This window comes from Calliphora vicina, chromosome 1 (genome assembly GCF_958450345.1).
Source record: "Calliphora vicina chromosome 1, idCalVici1.1, whole genome shotgun sequence".
In the NCBI taxonomy this organism is placed as follows: Eukaryota; Metazoa; Arthropoda; class Insecta; order Diptera; family Calliphoridae; genus Calliphora; species Calliphora vicina.
Genome location: NC_088780.1, coordinates 129,218,730 through 129,238,616, shown reverse-complemented (window position 1 = coordinate 129,238,616; position 19,887 = coordinate 129,218,730). Strand labels below are relative to the sequence as shown.

The following is a 19,887-nucleotide window of genomic DNA, read 5'->3' as shown; positions in this document are numbered from 1 at the left end:
AGAATTACTTACTAGATAAAAACCCATGTATATTTTTTTCGTTCACTTTTGTATCACTGTGTAATTTACTTATATGTCCGACTATTACCGAAATAATAAGAAATGTCATTAGCACTACTTAATACAGTGGCATGTGTCAGAAAAAAATTACTTTCGGAAGTTATCATGGTTTAAACCGCTTAAAAGTTTTGGTAAAAGGTGAAGGAAATTTTAAGTATTAGAAATCAGATCTATAAAAGAAAATACTCGGTAGAAAACATTATTCTTTTAAAACAAACAAAAATGTATAATAAGTGAACATTAGTTGAGTGATTGGGCAGATACAAAACGTTTTTATTTTTATTTTCTTAAAACCTATTTTTAATAATTTTTTCTTTTTACTAATACTCAATATCTTATTAGGCCATTACCTCTAATAGTAATTAAAACCTAATGTCTCCATTGGATATTTTCATCACACAACAAAAAAAGTTAAACTAACTTAAAAATTCATTGAAATAAATTAAATATTAATAATAAACTATTTTTATACAAATTTCAACAAATATTTTTGCTTTTTGGCATAGTTTTCTCCATTTTCTGTAGCAATATTGAACCTTTAATATTGTTTATTAAATTGTTTTGATGTTATTCCTGCAAAATTTTTGGAAAAAAATGTTTGCTTAATAAAATTGCAAATATCTTGTATTTTATATTTTTTCCTCTCACTGGTGGCGTATGCCACCACCCACCACTTTATGAATAAAATGTTTTTTAAGTTTTTTGTTTTATAAATTTTCCACATACATATATTTATTTTGCTTCCACTAATATAGTTGTAGTGCTGTACTTTCATGGCTGTATGTGCATAAAGTGCACTGAGCCGCATTGTAAGTAAATGGTATATAACACTTTACTTTTGGGAAAATTATAGATTTTTTCGGCACTTTATTGCTGAGCATAGAAGAAGTGCACATAGAAAATGTTGTTATGCAAGTAAAAAAAAAAAATAAAAAATAAAATAAAAGAGAAAATTCATACAATTTTTGTACAAGTATTTACAGTGTTTTGAGTACAGCATTAGTTTTAGTTTGTATTATTTAAAATATTGTTGTTTTAAACAAATAATTACTGAAAGGAAACTCGGACATCGGACTTTATCTATTCCAAATTTGTTAAAACTTGGCCCACAGATTTTTTTCAGCAAATGATCTTTCCACAAATCATTCTAAAGTTTTTCGCCAATTATAAGCCAACACATAAAAACTAATAGTGGGACCATGAGCTGATTTCGAAAAATACCCCAAAACCTTCATATATATTTTTGAGTCGATCTTTGTAATTAGCAGGGCAAGGATTCCAAGCATAGAGCTTTTGCATTTATTTATTATCGTACTGTTGTCAATGTCTATATAGTTTTTATTTATATTTTCTATAAAAATGGAAATATCTTACGGTTTAACTGTCATTTTACTCAAGCGAATTTCTACTTTAAAATTAAAAACAACAAGTAAGATTGTAGTTTTAGCCATCTGTACAGCATTTGATAGAGTGCTTAATATCATAAAACCTGAAATGACTTTCATATGTCGAAATTTATGTTAATATTTTTTTCTGATACAGGGGTTATATGGGGAGTGGGGTCAATTAAGGACCAATTCTCATAAAAGTTGGTAGAAAGAATTGGGTTCATATAAAACTGGTTTAAGTCCAATTTCTTCACGATATTAATTTTTATATGACAATTTTGAAGGTTCAAAATGCCCGATTTTCGAAATTTTGATCCTGTGCACAATTTCATCAGGATGACCGCATAATCAACATATTTATGACTGCTCAAACAGTATTCCGGGGGGACATTTGTAATGGGGCTAGGTGAAATCATGGACCGATATTACATATTTGCAATACTAAACAAATATTATGAACAGAAAGTATTTGTGAAAAATTTCATCCAGCGAGCTCCTTTCTGTTGGGCTTATACTGTTTTCAACAGTCGGACGGACAAAGTTAGATTTTCTTAGATTGTTTTGTTTTAAGGACACAAATTTTGAGATATCCTGCTTCAAAGGACTGTAATTATACTTATTTTTCCCTTTCTGATAAATTGTTGTTTTGAATTATTCGTTTTAATAAAAAACTAGTTTTTAAGTCGTCAGTAGTCGTCAGTAGCCTTTAATGGGGAATTTTTCATTACAACTTGAGGAACTTTTTTCTATCCCTTAGTTTTTGCTTATTTGTGGTCTGAATTTCGCTGAGTCGTTAAGTCGATTTTTATTACAGTTCGCCTAAGGGCAAACATTTATCTGGTGTTTTCAGTTGATGTAATGATCATTTTTGGAAGCAATTAATAAGTAGCTTTAATGAATAGATTTGTGTGCATCTATATTTTTATTAGGTTTTTGAGATCTTTATTTCTCCTTGAATACACTGTTTAATTTAGCGTTAATGTAAAAGTAGAATATTTCATAAAGGAGATTCATTGTTTCAATGAATACTATTTTGTTATGTGCATATTAGGGCATAACCAAATTTTGGGCCTAGCACCACACGATGCCTAATATTGTATTATTTACGATAACATTTTTTTTGGGTCATTTTCGAATAAAAACCTCACCCACAAAATCGATTTTTTAAAGTCACAATTTTCTCAAATTTTTATTAGTTTTTCCCGAATCTGAATCGGTATCAGAAAACAGCTGAATCAATTTCAATTTATATGGTAAAACACAGGTGCTTATTTATACCCTACACCACCATAGTGGGGACGATATAATGCGTTTGCGCAGATGTTTGTAACGCCCAAAAATATTAGTCTAACACCCACCTTAAAGTATACCGATCGACGAATACGAATCACTTTCTGAGTCACTGACCTTGCGCGCAGAAGATATTTCGATCATATTTGGTACATATTATTCGGCCCAAGGACCTATTTGAAACTGGCTGAAATCGGTCCATTATTTCACCTAGCCCCCATACAAGATTTTTTAATCTTAGAATTTATTCACAAGATTAAACAAATAATTAAATAAAATTTCGAATAATTCTATTTACCTATAATAACTATTAACTTTTCAACATATATTGAATACTCCTAATATTTGAATTTATATTTTATGTGTTTGTGTATGCAACATGATAACATTTCGTAATGTAATGTTGTTTTTCTTTTAAAAAGATTTTGTTTCTCTATTTTTGCACATTTTTCTCCCCATTTTTTCTATTAAACAAAGCAGTAAAACAAAACACACTAAATGGACTTAAAGCATGCAGATTATTTTACTTCCATGTATTTTTTTCAGAGGATATTTGCGCTTTTGTGCCGGATACTTAAAAAAAGGAGCATATTTCATAAAAAAAACTATTAGTGGTGCAGTTGGAGTATAGTTTTTTATACTAATCTGTAGCAGAAAATATATTCATATATGCTTGTGAGGTAGAAGAAAATTAAATCTTAAATTCAATTGTGTAAGGCAAACTGAAAACTATTAGAATTTTCTAGAAATCATGTAAGAAATTAGATATTTTCAGAATTTATAAATTTTAATTTTGTGATATCTTACCTTTTTTAAAGGTTTTTGCATCAGTGATCACTAGGGGGCGGATTTATATGCAAATGCATGTTGTTCTCGAACTTCCAAATACCATGTAGATTAATTATCTATCCGAATCATGTATTTTGCAGTAAAATGGCATCGATTTGTTAGTACATATTTTTGCATATTTTATTGATAATGCATATTTTGGTATATTTTACTTTAAAATGCATATTATTACAATTTCTAATAAAAGTTGTATTTTTTGTAGCCATTGGGCAATATATTGTCTCGACAAAAAGTTTTTTGTCGAATTTGTTTTAGAAATAGCAATTGGAATATTATTATTTCAAAACATTTTGCTTAAAAATATGTTAGAAATTTGTGTAAAGTATTAAAATTTCATTAAAGGTCTTATTCATATACATATAGCTTTACAATTTATCAAAGCTGTATAAATCAAAAAAAGAAAAATCCACATGAGAATGTAAAAAGTGAATTTTGAGTGACATATTTACACCCATCAGTTCAAAATTATGTAATAAATTCGCAGCAATATCTCTGTAATTTTGACTTTTCTTATTCGCCAAAAATTCTTGAACAACAAGTTTAAAATAATTCCATGCTGCTTTTTCAACATCGATTAATAGACACTCAAATTTGGTATCAACCAAATTTTTTCTTATTTGAGGACCCACAAATATCCCTTCTTTTAGTTTAGCCTCAGAAAGACTCGGGAACACGCTGCATAAATATTGAAATGCTGGTTTTGTCTTATCTAAAGCTTTTACGAAATTTTTTAATGTAAATAAGCATTTTGCAGTGTTTGTGTTATAGGAAAACCTCGATTTGACTGAATAATTTTTCCGCAAATAAAACAAAAATGGTCTGGGTTTATTTTACACTTTCTAGAAGACATTTTAAAATAGTTTTTAGAGTTTTGTATTTAATAGCGATTTATTAACGTTTATCTACAGTAAAGATGTACTTTTAAACAGTATTTATTTTTTTCCCGTTAATTTTTTTTGGAATTTGTCAAAAGAATACAACTCTGAAAGTATCTAGTAGCTTCGCCAGAGTGTTGAGTACCCAAAAACGATGTAAATACTTAATTACTACAATTCGGTACACTATAGTATGCATTAGTAGTACTTAGGGCAGGTGAAAAATAAAAACCCATACATACATATATCTCAAAATTTTTACGTATAGGTGAGAAACAAAAAATGGTCAATTAACTAGCGTCCTTAGCTCATCTCAAAAATATAAGTTTCATTCCATGAGCAAACAAAAATGTTTGATTTGTAAACTAGTGTAATTGGAAATTTCTGAAATATAATAATATAGTTCTGAAATTTAATTGGAATTTTCTGAAATACAATTTGAAACTTCTGGAATACAATTGGAAATGGCGTAGAAATGTAATCGAATAAACCTAATATTTTAGCAATTAAATTCAATTTTATTGCAAAATCACGATCAAAACACAATTCTCCTTTTACAACCGTGTAGCGTATACTCATAACTCACACTTTAGAAATATTTGTAAACAATTTTCGAAATATTAAAAGCTTTTGTTTAATTTCTTCGAGATTCATAATTTTTGTTCAAAAACTGATAGTGTTATCACTTTTGAACTGACAATCAGCGTCAGGGTTCCCTGATTTGTTTCATGTCTTATACCCAACAATTAATTTTTTATACCCAAAAATTCCCAAAACACAGTTTGAAAAAAAAAAATATATTAATAGAAGTGATTGCTGTAATATTAACTGATATATGGGCAATTCCTCAAGAATGACAACCACGACTGAAAAAACAAAATCAAAACTTTTTTTGGAACTACCTTTTTTCAAGATGATCTGAATTTGAAAAACACTAAAACTGTACTTTGTGATGGTATTTACAGTTTATTACAACATTTTAAGGCTAAAATTATAGTTTAAATTGACTATATTTAATTTTTTAATTTAATTAATATATATTATGCTAACGGGCTATGAAATGAATTTGACTATTTTTGTTTTACTATTATTATCACCTTGTTTCTTGAAACCGAATATATAATTTTTTATTTATTTTTTAGATTTTGTATACATATATTTACAGAATATATATTGTTTAACTATATGATCAAATTTGTTCGCGTACTGCATGTCACGTATGATATAAAATTTTTTTATTATAAAATCGTCCAAACACTTAAATATGACAGATTTTAGAGGAATTTGGTAAAATTTTAGCATATTTTTGCATGTACCTGAAAATTACTACCGTTTTATGTCACGTACGAAATACTCTTATTTCCCTCGATAAGAATCAACAATGTTTCGAAAGAACTTATTATTTTTTAAAAATATAGTATTTTCTGAGTGAAACATAAAGGCCGAATTATTTTGCAGATACTCTTATTTTTTCAAAATAGAATGCACTCTATAGACGTACAAATGTCACGCATGATGACATGGAATTGTCCATATGTTTTATTTGTATTGTTTCTTCTAATAAAATTTAAAAATGTTAGTGAGAGTAATAAACTTTTATTCTAATCTTTATAAAAAATGTACCAAATTTCAGCATTTTTACAATTTCGTTTACTTTTATTATAGAAATTCGTTAGCGTATTCTTTCTGGATTTACACTACAAGTATTAACAGAAAGAGATGAAATACATTTAATAAATCATAAAATAAAAAAAATCATTTGAGTAATCTAACTGTTTGTGGAGCCTTAAATATATGTGCGGCTTTATTAATCTAAATAACAGACATTCCCATATCCCTAAAGCCAAATTTTCATCTCGTGAACAAATTCCCAATTTGAAGAAAAATCCCATAATGTGACAATACTGATCAGCGACAACATTTAATTCTCTCTCTCTCTGTCACACACATACTAACCACAGGCCCTTTAACAATATTTCGTTTATTTCACAGATTTAGCATAATTTATTTTATTTTAAAACTCATCTCAGTTAGACGTTGTGCTGGATTTGTTTACTTGTGCACCACAATAAACAGATTTCACTTTACGTTCTATAAAGTTTTATTTAAGTTTGTTAATATAAACAGAAAATTCGCGCGTTGAAAAATTTCGACCTACAAAAAAAGCGGTGAAAAAAACTATATAGTGTACAAAAACTAATATAAACAAAAACTTTTATATAAAGCTTTGAACAGCTCTATAGACCGTACCACCCACTGGCAACATACAAATAAATCAAAGTCAAATTTATCACTAAAAGGAGAAAAGTTTTATTTTGCTGAATTTTTATTTTTTTTTTCATCTTTTGCTTAGATGTTTTGATATTGGTGTGCCAACCATATGTTCCATTGTATACTATTCTACAAAGTATTTATCATTTGAAGTTTTAGCAAAATTATAACCATGTGTTGTTTATTTTTCGTACTTTGTCAACATCATCACGTTGCGTATTCGTATTCTAACCGCCGTTCAGCTGTTGCAAAAGTTTCTTCACTATTTTACGCCGCATTGCTTTTGGTTCTAGTGAACTTTCTATCTCTGTCAAATGCTCAAATCGCATACACAGGTTATTTGTCAGAGTTACGCATACAAGAGTTACACAACATGGCCATACGTTTGGAACATTCGATAGACATGGATAAATTCGCCTGTGAGAGTTATTTTGATTATGTTTGTGGACGTAATCGTCCTTTATTTTCAATAATGGGTAAGTATGTGTTTAAGTATGTTTGCGCGGTTGATGTAGTAAATATGAGTATGATAGATAAGTTACATTTTTATTTAGTAATCAGCTAGGGAGAACTCTAAATACCCTTTAATGTAATTCATCTTTTTGAAAATGTTTTTTTTTTTTTTTAAATTGAGCCAATTGGTTACTGTATATAAATGGCATACATTTTTTAAATGTAAATTTAGAGAACTTTTGCACCAATACTAGATTTACGGCGAATGTGGGCAAACAAAATTATTTTTAATGGGTGCATGAAATGAAAATTATTTTCTTTAAGCAACTTTGCCGATAACTTATGGGAGATTTATTTACAAAAAATATACAGATCATTGATATTTATATATCGAGCCCTAACCGCGAAAATAACGTAAGCGCCAAAAATCAAATTTTATAGGAGAGAGTTTTTTTCGTTTTTGTTTCAAGTTGTGCGAAGGATTTCTTTAAAAATTTGAATGTAGTCTATTAATGGTATCATACATGCGATAAGTGCATTTTTAAGTTAATTTTGTGAGCAACAAATTTGTTTTGGGGCTTACGTTATTTTTACCGTCTCTATTACATACTAAATTGTGGCGCATACGATAAATGCTTTACAAAGAAATAATATTTTCTTAAGTTTCGAAAAAATATATTTTCTAAATTAAACATTTGTTATAAATCATAGTAAAGATTTAACATAATATAGTAGGTGCTTAGGAAATTAAGGCACATCTTCTTCATATGTTTCGTTTAAGGCGTCTTTAATATTTTGGGAATGTTTTAGGCCAATATATTCGTTATGAAAATATTGAGGAATACTATTTATATTGCAAAGAGTTTTTATATCATTGAATTTATGTGACGAAATTTTTCTGTGTTGTATAGCGGAGGAGGTCCACGGACCGTAGAAGTATTTAAATCAATGTTAATAGTCTTTTCCTCGCTATTGTCTAAATAGATGTATTTAATTGTAATCTAATTTTATTTGGAAGAAGCAGATCAGAAAACATTTTCTAGTTTAGAAAATCAGAGTGCTCTAATGATATACACTCATAACCGTAAGGGTTTGTTCTTGCACTTCGAATAACTGTAGGCCACTCACTAGGAACCCATACAGTTCGGTTTCGAGTAAATGATTCTATTGTGCTGTGAATAGAATCAACAGGCATCATGGTAAGACCTGGTAGTAAGTAATTTTAATAGATTTAATGAATTTGGATGATATAATGAAATAAGCTATCATGGTTAACATGGTTTTATTATGATTTTGCCAGGCACAGTTATCGCAATACAAACAAAAATCGTTCACAGTTTTCCGTTCACAGTTTTCCGTTGGACTTTATCGGACATAAATGTTTAACTTATATGGATATATCCACAAATTTCGCTCCAAATAAGTCTTATATATACGGAATTCATGTCACCAAATGTTATTGTGATCGGCCCATAATTAGTTATAGCTCCCATATAAGACCCGCTTCCAAAAATCACTTTAATGTGCATAAATCTCTTAAAAATGTTGGTATACACATAAAATTCAACATAGTTAATTTTAATATAGACATAAATCTCAAATCTCGTTTTCTTAGGGTATTATATGATCGGGCTTGACCAACCATACTTTCTTACTTGTTTTACTATGAGGCATATTCAAATCTCTTTGAAGGTCGAAACTAGCACATAAAAACAAAACATTTTCCCTTTGTTTTTGTTCCTTCAAAAAAATTCTTAAACTTAAATTCTTCTGTTTGGATGTGACTGCTGTCTAAATTTTTTCCTTGATCACATTTAGTACATCTCTCTTTTTGTATTTCAATTTCTTTTGATTTTCTCTCTAGTTCTTCGGCTACTCTTACTTTCATTTACCGCCCCTTTATGTCGCTTACGTCATTTTTGCGGTAAAGCAAAAAGGTGAGTGTCGCTTACGATATAATTGAAATTGCGATATCTCTGTATATATAAAGACTTAATTTTCATTATTTCGTGTTTTGATGCGCACGAAAGTTTTCTATCGATTTTCATTAAAAACTCAATTTTGAAAAAATGGCGCTTACGTTATTTTTGCGGTTAGGGCTCGATATAACCACACCAAAAAAATGGGAGGTATATTGGTTTTGTCATTCTGTTTGTTATCAATTATTGGTCATATACCCTCAAAAGTATATATACTTGGCCTCATAAGTTTGCGTACAAACTACTTTATATATTTTAATTGGCTAATTTAGTCGTAAGTAACAACGGTAATCATTTGAAATTGGTTTTTATGTATAGATAAACATTTGAAAATTACGATAGGTATTTTCTTTTTGCATTTACAAAGTTTGGTAATAATTGACAGCTTGAAAACCATGGTAGGCTAACTTTTCGTGTATGCAAAAGTATGCGTACATAAAAATTAAAGGTAATTTGTAACTGTTTTTGTTATTGTGTGATACTACAATACTGCAGTTTTTGTTTCAAACTCATTATAAAAGTGATTTTTTAAAATTTTTTGTTTCAAATTGGAATAATTTCAAGAAATGGCAAACAGAAAATCAATTAATGTAGCTGAACGTAACATTATTATACATTTACAAAAACAAGGGAAAACTTTGTGCGAAATTTATCAAGTAGTTGAACGTACTCACTCCTCCATCCAGAGAGTGATAAACAATTTTAAAAAGACTGGAATTTTTGTCTCAAAGCCTCGTTCTGGTTGTCCACAAAAATTAACTGAACGCGAAAAAAGGTTTATAATGCAATCTGTGAAGGAAAACCCCAGATTTCCTGTATCGAAAATGGCTGAAAACTTAAATTCACAATTTAATAAACATGTGTCCAAAGACACTGTGCTCAGAATTTTGATAGTTAATAGACAAAAACGAATTGCATTCACTAAAGAACACATAAATATGCCTCCAGAGTTCTGGAAAAATGTTCTATTCACGGATGAATGCAAGTACTGCATCTTTGGTATAAAAAACCGTCAGTTTGTTTGGAGAAAGACTTGTACAGTGCTTAGTCCCAAAAATTTAAAACCAACAGTTAAGCATGGTGGTGGTGCAGTGATAGTACGGGGTACATGACAAGTGAAGGGGTGGGAAATTTAGAATTTATTCCATCGACAATGGATCATAAGGTCTATTTAGATATTCTAATGAAAAATCTTACCGAAAGTGTTAGCAAATTGGGCATTGAAGATGATTATATATTCCTGCAAGACAACGACCCAAAGCATACTACACACAACACAAGGCTTTGGTAGTTGTTTAATAAAACAAAAACAATTGAAAACTCGTCCGCGGTCACCAGACCTAAATCCCATAGAACATTTACTGGATTTGCTGGATTGAAAAATACGAAACCATGTAATAACATTAAAGGAAATGCTTCAAACAGTATTAACTGAAGAATGGAGAAATATTATTTCCAAATACACCGAAAAACTGGTCTCATCAATGACAAAACGCCTTCATGATGTTCTTGGTCGTCGGGATTATCCAACTAATTATTAAAATATAGTTTAATTTATAAAAATCAGTAATATTTATTTTTTTTTTTATGTACGCAAACTTTTGCCTACATGCGGAATTGAATTTTTTTATGAATTGAATTCTTATAAGTTTTGTTGATTCTTAAATATGCATTTTACAATGCAGTTGTGTTCTTAAATATTTAAGAGTTTTATATAAAACATTTCAAATGAGTAGCGTTTATTTTTATATCCAAAATTAGAGTATACTTTTAATTTTCGTTCTTGTACGCAAACTTATGCGGCCAAGTGTTTCCCGGGAATAATATTTAAATACCCTACACCACCATAGTGGGGAGGGTATAATGCGTTTGTGCAGATGTTTGTATCGCCCAAAAATATTGGTCTAACGCCCACCTTAAAGTATACCGATCGACTTAGAATCACTTTCTGAGTCGATTAAACGATGTCCGTCCGTCTGACTGGCTGTCCATGTATACCTTGTGCGCAGAGTACAGGTTGCAATTTTTAAGATATTTCGATCAAATTTGGTACATATAATTTTTTCGGCCCAAGGACCAAGCCTATTGAAACTGGCTGAATTTGGTCCATTATTAAACCTAGCCCCCATACAAATGTCCTCCCTAAATTGGACTTTATCGGTAATTAATGTTTACTTTATATATGTATGTCAACAAATTTCACTCCAAATAAGTTGTATATATACAAAACTCATGTCACCAAATTTTGTTACGATCGGTCCATAATTAGTCATAGCTCTCATATAGACCCGCTTCCAAAAATCATTTTAACGTGCATAAATCTCTTTAAAATTTTGATATACACACAAAATTCACCACAAATAACTTTCATAGAGACATAAATCACACGACCTAATTTGATGGTGATCGGTCCATAATTGGTCATAGATCCCATATAAGGCCCACTTCCGAAAATCACTCATGAATAAAATTATTGAAATTTTAAAAGAAAAATGTTTTTGTTCATTTACTTGGTGTAGGGTATTATATACTTTCTTACTTGTTTTAGTTTACGGACGTTTTGCCTGGAAATTACGGAAATTTCTTGATTTTTTTACTTAAACTTACAGTATTTAGTACATTTTGCAATTATAAGTTCTTAAAGGTATTAGTAAGTGGCATAATATTGCTATCATATTGATATGGGCAAATCCACGAGAATGTCAGCCACGATTGAAAAAACAAAAACCAATGAAAATAGTTGGTTAGTGTAAGAAATTAAAAGAAATCCTCTCACGATACGCAATTTTTTTATATTTCTACATATACCTCAATATTATTTCCTTTTTATGCCACGTACGATATACCTTTCTCGATATTTTGGAAAATTCGTATTATTTTTTTAAAATAAAGCACCCTCTGAATGGAAAGACCAACTTATTTTTCAGATACTCTTATTTTTGCAAAATTCTTCCACTCTATAGGCGTACAAATGTCACTTACGAAGACATGGATGGGCAATTGTAAATAAATTCGAAAAGAATCAATCGAGAAATTTGTTGCTATTATATGTGGTTTTTGTTGCTATTATATGTGGCTTTGCGATAAAGTAATAAACCTGAATAATTTCTGCCGTTTTCGATTTTACATGAGTTTTTTTAAAACAAAAAAATTAGCTATTTTCACGTAAAAAAATATATTTTTTGCTTCAATTTGTTATTATAACTTCGAAGCTATTGAGCCGATTTAAACGCAATATATAAACCTGTGTAATTGGTGATTGCTCCCATATACATTTCAAAAGAAAACTATCGAACTCGATCGACTCGATACATTCTTAGTAGTTTTTAATAACTAATACCCTGCTGAAATTTGTCTCAAATGTTTTAAACTAATTAGTCTTTTGCAATTACTCAGCTTCGGTAATCATCAAAATTTGGGTATTTGAGGTGGAGTTAATTAAAATTCACTGCATGTTCGTATGAATCGGCATAATTTTTTGTAAAATTTTACACCATTTCCAAATGAAATTGAGAAAATACAAATTGAAATCAAGAAATCCACTTTAGTGTTGAGAAATAATAAAATGAAATTCAGAAAAACCAACTACCATTGAAATAGCAAATTGAAATTGAGAAATCCAATTTGATTTTGAGTAAAATTAAACTTATATTTAGAAAATGAAATTCGAGATGCAGAAAATATAAATTGATGTTGAGAAAACCTAAATTTATATTCAGAAATAATAAATTTATTTACGTTTAAGTTTCGTACTCGTAGTTGCACTACATAAGAAAATTGTCGTACAAATTTTTATACCCTTCAACTTCGTGAGATGGGTATATATAAGTTTGTCATTCCGTTTGTAATTTCTACATTTTTCATTTCCGACCCTATAAAGTATATATATTCTGGATCCTTATAGATAGCGGAGTCGATTAAGCCATATCCGTCTGTCTGTCCGTTTGTCTGTTGAAATCAACAGACTATATCTCAACGTCAATATCTCCGGAATTCTTCGGGCTCGGCTGCTATTTAAAATCGAGAAAATCGGTTCAGGAAAAAACAAGGACAACCTCGATTTTTGACCTATATCTAGATTACTAAGTCATTAATATAGACAATATGGATATCTAATGATAGATATTTCAAAGACCTTTGCAATGATGTATATAAGACCTACAATACACATTGGGGGATCTGAAAAAAAAGTGGAAATAAATCTGGAACTTCTAAACGAATAGCCCGATTTTAATAAAATTTCCCATGGCTATAGAGGAGGTGTCGATAAGTTTAAGTTTTGAATTTGGGCTTAAACAACCAAGGGGGGGCCGAGCCACAATGCCCCAAAGTGGGGCACCTCGGGTATATCAAAAATTAAAAATGATGCCAAAAGATTTTTATATATATGGAATGTACTAGACGAGATCTACAAAAAACATTGCTTTAGCCATATATTATCTCTTATAGTTTACGAGTTATTCGCATTTGAAAAGTAAAATTTTATTTTTTTTGCCTACCATTTTGCTAATAACTGATCCAATTCTTTCCCGATTTTCTTGAAGTATCTTTTTTTGAATTAACAACAAATTTATTAATAATCTCAAGAAAGAATTGTTAAAAAATATCTACTGAGTCAAAAGTTATGTGCATCGTTTTTTCGCCATTTTTTTCGAAAAAAATTTGGCATCATTTTTAATTTTTGATATACCCGAGGTGCCCCACTTTGGGGCATTGTGGCTCGAAAATTTTTTTTTTTCAAAAAAATTAAAAAACAACTTTGGAAAAAAAATAAATTTTGTTTACCTAAAAATATGCAAAATTTTTATTTTGAAATATAATTTGGTGAAGTGTATATAAGATTCGTCACAGCCGAATATAACTCTCTTACTTGTTAATTTTTAATTTCTCAATTTCAATTTGTGTTTTCTTAATATTATGTAATTTCGATTTCTTAATTTCAATTTGATTTTTTTTTTCTATATTAATTTGAAGTTCTAAATTCCAATTCGTTTATTCTCAATATTAATAAGATTGCTTAATTTCAATTGTTTTTTTCTCAATATTTGCTATTCTAAATTCGAATTTGTTGATTTGAATTTCTCGATCTCAATATCAATTAGGATTTCTGAAGCATAGAGAATAGACATAGAGCGGAAACTCTCCTGTCAAAGACCTAACTCAGTTGTTAGAAACCTAAGTGGTGAGAATGTATTAGTAGAAAAAAACTATTTGAAAACAAAAAAAACACTCGTATGTGTGATTATTTTGAGTAATTTTTTTGTTTGAGTTTTTTTCTAGTTTTCGCTCTATGTTTATCTATGTTCTGAACTTAATTTGTTTTTCTCAATATCAATTTGAATTTTCTCAATTTCAACTTGAAAAGGTGTAGTTTTATGTAAACTATTCATAATAGTCGTAATAATTGAAATTGATTTTCTTCTTTTATTTTAGGACACCTTCCCGAAACCAATGAAATTATACAGCTGCTAACTGAACTACAAAATGATAGTACCGAATTCGAGGCCAAACAAAAACTTATGGATTTTTTTATATCCTGCAATACGGTGAAGGGTCTAGAGGATTGCTATCGGGAATCGTTTGAATACTTTAAGCCACTATTTGTGTACATTATAACAAAAAATTACATCGACAGTGCTTCTCACGAACATAATAACTTTATTGAGATACTCACACAATTTGTAAAGAAAGCTGAGGATAGCGAAAACTTTAGCAGAAATCCCATACGTTTGAAATTGTCTGCACTTAAAGAAAAATTTAAGACTCCTCAAATTTATTTTAGATCGGGTGATTTAAGTTACGAGTATGAATCATTAAAAATGTATCGGGAAAGTTATCAACATAATATTAGAAATTTGGAAGTTTTTCGCAAACGCAATTCAACTTATGAATATGGAGCCCACCGTACGATATTGGATTGGAGTTTATATGTTTATCAGAGTCGTAATAAGCCAATGTCATATTATTATGCCACCTTAAATGTTCACCTCTGGATGACATTATTCAACACTACGGAACGCTATTATGAATCCAAACGTTTTGCCGAAATTGTGGAATGTTTAAAGTTGCCACAGTTTGTAAATGTTCTGGAGGAAGCCCGCATTTTGGCTGTGGTCTATTTGAAGAGTTTTCGTAATGCTTTCGCCGACTATAATGACTGGAAGAGTGCCTCGGCTAAGAATCAGGAAATATTTGATCAAGAGAATGAAATTCTAAAACAATATCATTTGAATAACAACAAAATATTCTTTACCCTATATGCTCAAAACTTTTGTGAATTTGGCAAGGATCTGGCGGAAAATGTTTTCTATTTAGGTTTGAAGCATACTCAGGAATTCTTTTACACATATTCCTGTGGCTATCAGACAGAGAGAAATGTTCGTTGTATTTAAGTAATAAAAAATGCATTTTAAAATTTCAATAAATTTTCTTTTAATTTTATTACTAGTTTATTTGTCATTTGCAATCTTGCTTTTCAGTTCCTTTTCCTTTTTCATTTTAAAAACTCTTTCAAAATAATCAACGGCCTTTTCATTTCCATAGAGACGCGCCAAATCTTGACAGCTTAAATCATTCATATCTCTGCTCTCCATATCAGCACCACAAATTACCAATAATTTTAAAATGCTTAAATCGGACGTCATAATCACTGCAATAAGAAAAAACAAGTAAGAAAGTATGGTCGGTCAAGCCCGACCATATAATACCCTACACTATGTAAAAGAGCAAAAAAAATGTTTCTTTTAAAATTTCAATAATTTATATTTTTGAGTGATTTTCGGAAGTGGGGTTATATGGAGGCTATGACCAATTATGGACCGATCACCATGAAATTAGGTCGTGTGATTTATGTCTATATTAAAGTTAACTATGTTGAATTTTGTGTGTTTACCAACATTTTTAAGCGATTTATGCACGTTAAAGTGATTTTCTGAAGCGGGTCTATATGGGAGCTATGACTAATTATGGACCGATCGTAACAAAATTTGGTGACATGAATTTTGTTTATATAAAACTTATTTGGAGCGGAATTTGTGGAGATACATATATAAATTAAACATTTATGACCTATAAAGTCCAATTTCGGGAGGACATTTGTATGGGGGCTAGGTGAAATGGTGGAACGATTTCAGCCAGTTTCAATAGGCTTGGTCCTTGGACCGAAAAAATAATATGTACCAAATTTGATCGAAATATCTTCAAAATTGCGACCTGTACTCTGCGCACAAGGTTTACATGGACAGCCAGCCAGCCAGCCAGCCAACCAGACGGACGGACGGACGGACGGACGGACATCGCTTAATCGACTCAGAAAGTGATTCTAAGTCGATCGGTATACTTTAAGGTGGGTGTTAGATTAATATTTTTGGGCGTTACAAACATCTGCACAAACGCATAATACCCTCCCCACTATGGTGGTGTAGGGTATAAAAACAAAAGATTGAAAAATAGAACAAAAACTCAACTTTTAATTAAACTGTTTCCTGCTACACACAAGCCAAGTACTTCCATAAGTATGTATCAATGTAACAGCAGGTGTGTACAAAATCTGTTAGTATTTTCAATTTCTTACCTGCTCGCATTAACAATGTCCAGCCACATGCATCTCTGGCCTCTATATTGGCACCATTTTCAAGTGCAAATTTTAAAATCTCACCTTGATTTGCATCTACCGCCAAGTGACTGGCAGTTAAACCGTAAATATCTTTGGCTTCCAGATTTGCTTTTTTATTTAACAACATTCGTGCCACCGGCATACGTCCATAGTAAAAGGCCTGCTGTGAATGAGAGTTTCGACAGCAAAGTTGGAGGAAGTGTAGCAAATATACAATCGTTGAAATAAGAGGAAATTTATATTGAAATGTTTGCGTAAAAGATACAAATACACTTATGATGATGTTCCCGAAAGTGTATGAATGCGGTATATTTGTGTGTAACCAGCAGTTCTAGGAGACTGTCCCGAACTATTGATTTTATCTATCATTTATGACAACTAGTTACGTAACTAGCTACGTGACTAGTTTTTTAACAAGTGCATGTCCTAAGCAGCAATTGGCTAGTTTTAACTACAATGAGACTGTCTAATAGCTGGTCTAAAAGAAGTCAAAGCATTGGACTCACATACCGGTTACATGGAGTCAGTTGCTTGTTGCTTAGTCAGTTGCCAGTTGCTTAGTCGCTACTACATAACTAGTAATTTTAGATAACTTCTTGTGGGTAAAATAACTACTTTCTAAAGTACAGTACATAATAAACGTTTAAAGTGACAACCATCTAGGTAAGTTAGAGACACTAATGTAACAGTTGATTTCGCCTAGGTTCAACGGGATGTCAGTGTATTTAAACAAAACGAAATTAAACTGTGTGTGAATTATATTAACACAATTTGTATAAAACCAGTTTGAACGAATTACTCAAGAAAAGTGCAGTACGAAATAAATGTTTATAGAGACTACACTCTAGATTACTCAGAGACAATTATGTGACAGCCGACAGAACGCTAGATTACCTGGGATGTATAAAGTAACCAATTGACTTCTCTCTGCTCTACAAATAGCGCACACGTGTCAAATAACCCAAAATATATAAGTTGGTGTCAGCTAAGTTATAAGACATTTGTGACAATTACTGCACGCAGAGCAGAAATATAGTTGGGCATGGTTACTGTAACCATTTCAATATTGTTACAAGTTTTTTAACTATAATATAGTCAGAGTAACCATTTACATGATTGTGGTAACCATAATATGGTTAATTTACGATTCACATGATTGTATCAACCATACATATATATGGTTACAGTAAACATTTATATGTTTGTGACAACCATTCATATGATGAAGGACTTATCATATTATGTTGCTCTCGGCTTAAGGCTTATCATAATCTGAGAACAACATATTATGATAAAATTATTCATCATAAATATGGTTGCCACAAACATATATTTGTTTACAGTAACCATATATATGTATGGTTGATACAATCATGTGAATCATAAATTAACCACATTATGGTTACCACAATCATGTAAATAGTTACTGTGACTATAATATTGTTAAAAATCTTGTAACACTATTTAAATGGTTACAGTAACCATGTCCAATTATATTTTTTCTCTGCGTGTGTATGGTAACTTCGTAACTGCTGGGTAACTTCGGATGTGGTAAGTAGATGTTTATGGTGGGATGGGGTACTAACTCTGTGTGTAATAATTTTAATAATTTGATAATGTTGAATATTTGTCCCAGTCCCTATACCAGGTGCGGATTCAGAGGAAAAAGAAATGAAACCTCTCCACCCAAAAACCTAAAAGTTTTAATATAAACAAGGAATACATTTATTATAAATAAATTTTACTATTTTAATAAATGGTTGATCTGGATCCATGCCTGTCCTATACAAACTTCATACCGGAATTTGTCTCTATATTTCAAACATACATAAGTTCTATGTTATAAAAAATCGTGGATCACACATGTGTAGATCCACTATGAAAGGATTTTTGGAAATTCGAATTTTAAGGGGGTGAAAAAGGCATCCCTATATCTCCGGAACTAATAAATAAGTGGACACGTGTGTGGTAGTTTGTGATTTTTGTACTTTTAAGCGGACAAAACGGGCGTAACAGAAGTTTTAGTACTTTTTTTGTATCCCATAGCCAAGAAATTTAATTTAAATGGAATTGTAGTCCTTCTAAAAAAAATTTAAATGGATTTTGTCGCTTTTTATAAGTTTCAACATATAAGGGTAAACGTAAATTGATCCCTTTTTTCGGTACTTTTTATACGGTACACAAATGTTTATTATAAAACCCCACTATTAAACAAGAATTACTTAATATATGAGCAATTTCATGTCATCGTAGTGACATTTGTACGTCTATAGAGTGGAATGGATTTTGCAAAAATAAGAGTATCTGGAATACGATACGATATTTAAAAAAAATAATAAGTTCATTCGAAATATTGTTGTCCAAAATATCGAGCGAAATAAGGAAAAACGGAAGTAATTTTAAGGTACATGTATAAATAAGTGAAAATTTTCGAATCGTGAGAGGCGTTAGTTTTGTTTTAATTTCGTACACTAAAAGAAATATTTTTCCTTTATATTTAAGTCGTATTTAAATAAAAACAATATTTGGATGATTTTATAAAAAATAAAATTTAATATCGTATGTGACAGATTTTTCTCTTATAGTAAAACAATATATATTCTGTAAATATATGTTTGAATAGAATAACTAAAAAAATAAATGGAAAATATATATTATTCATTAATAGCCAAAATACAATCAGAGTCAAATTCATTTCATACTACATGATAATTGGGAGCTTTGTTTAGCCACAATTTTAGCCTAAAACATACCAATTAAATTAAAAAATTAAATATAGTCAGTAGAGTGTCCTTTAGTATTAAATGTTTGAAATGTTGAAACGGTACCCGCTGAATACTTTCGCAATAACCTAAAATACTACCAACATTTTTTTTTAGCTTGTTCTAAGATAACATATATAACATTTCGCAATCTTTCCATTAGAAATTCCAAATATTTAAAATTTTTACCTTTGATCTTAAGGGTAACGTTTTCCGATTTTTGGAAAACTTTCAGATTATATTTAAAATTGCCTGGACTATAATATTCTGGACAGATTTTACTTAAAATTAATAACAGTAAGGAAGTTGGGCTCATTCGCCAAAATATGGCCAAAAAAATTAGTT

The 19,887-nt window shown here is 30.2% G+C and overlaps 2 protein-coding genes across 2 annotated transcripts in view; one reads left to right on the top strand and one right to left on the bottom strand.

Annotated features, from left to right (window-relative positions):
• The window catches only part of TwdlG (TweedleG), a 97,142-nt gene that overhangs the window by 75,759 nt on the left and 1,496 nt on the right, over positions 1–19,887 (bottom strand). The window lies entirely within an intron of this gene.
• LOC135957318 (uncharacterized) lies at positions 6,551–15,590 on the top strand. The gene is made up of 2 exons (XM_065508047.1): positions 6,551–7,209; positions 14,599–15,590. Exons 1-2 carry the CDS (start codon positions 6,906–6,908, stop codon positions 15,555–15,557), a joined length of 1,263 nt encoding a protein of 420 aa, XP_065364119.1. The 5' UTR covers positions 6,551–6,905; the 3' UTR covers positions 15,558–15,590.

Coding starts and splice junctions, on each gene's coding strand:
- LOC135957318 (XM_065508047.1), top strand. CDS start 6,906: ATGTGTTGTTTATTTTTCGTACTTTGTCAACATCATCACGTTGCGTAT. Junction 7,210..14,598: donor TCCTTTATTTTCAATAATGG/GTAAGTATGTGT, acceptor CTTTTATTTTAG/GACACCTTCCCGAAACCAAT.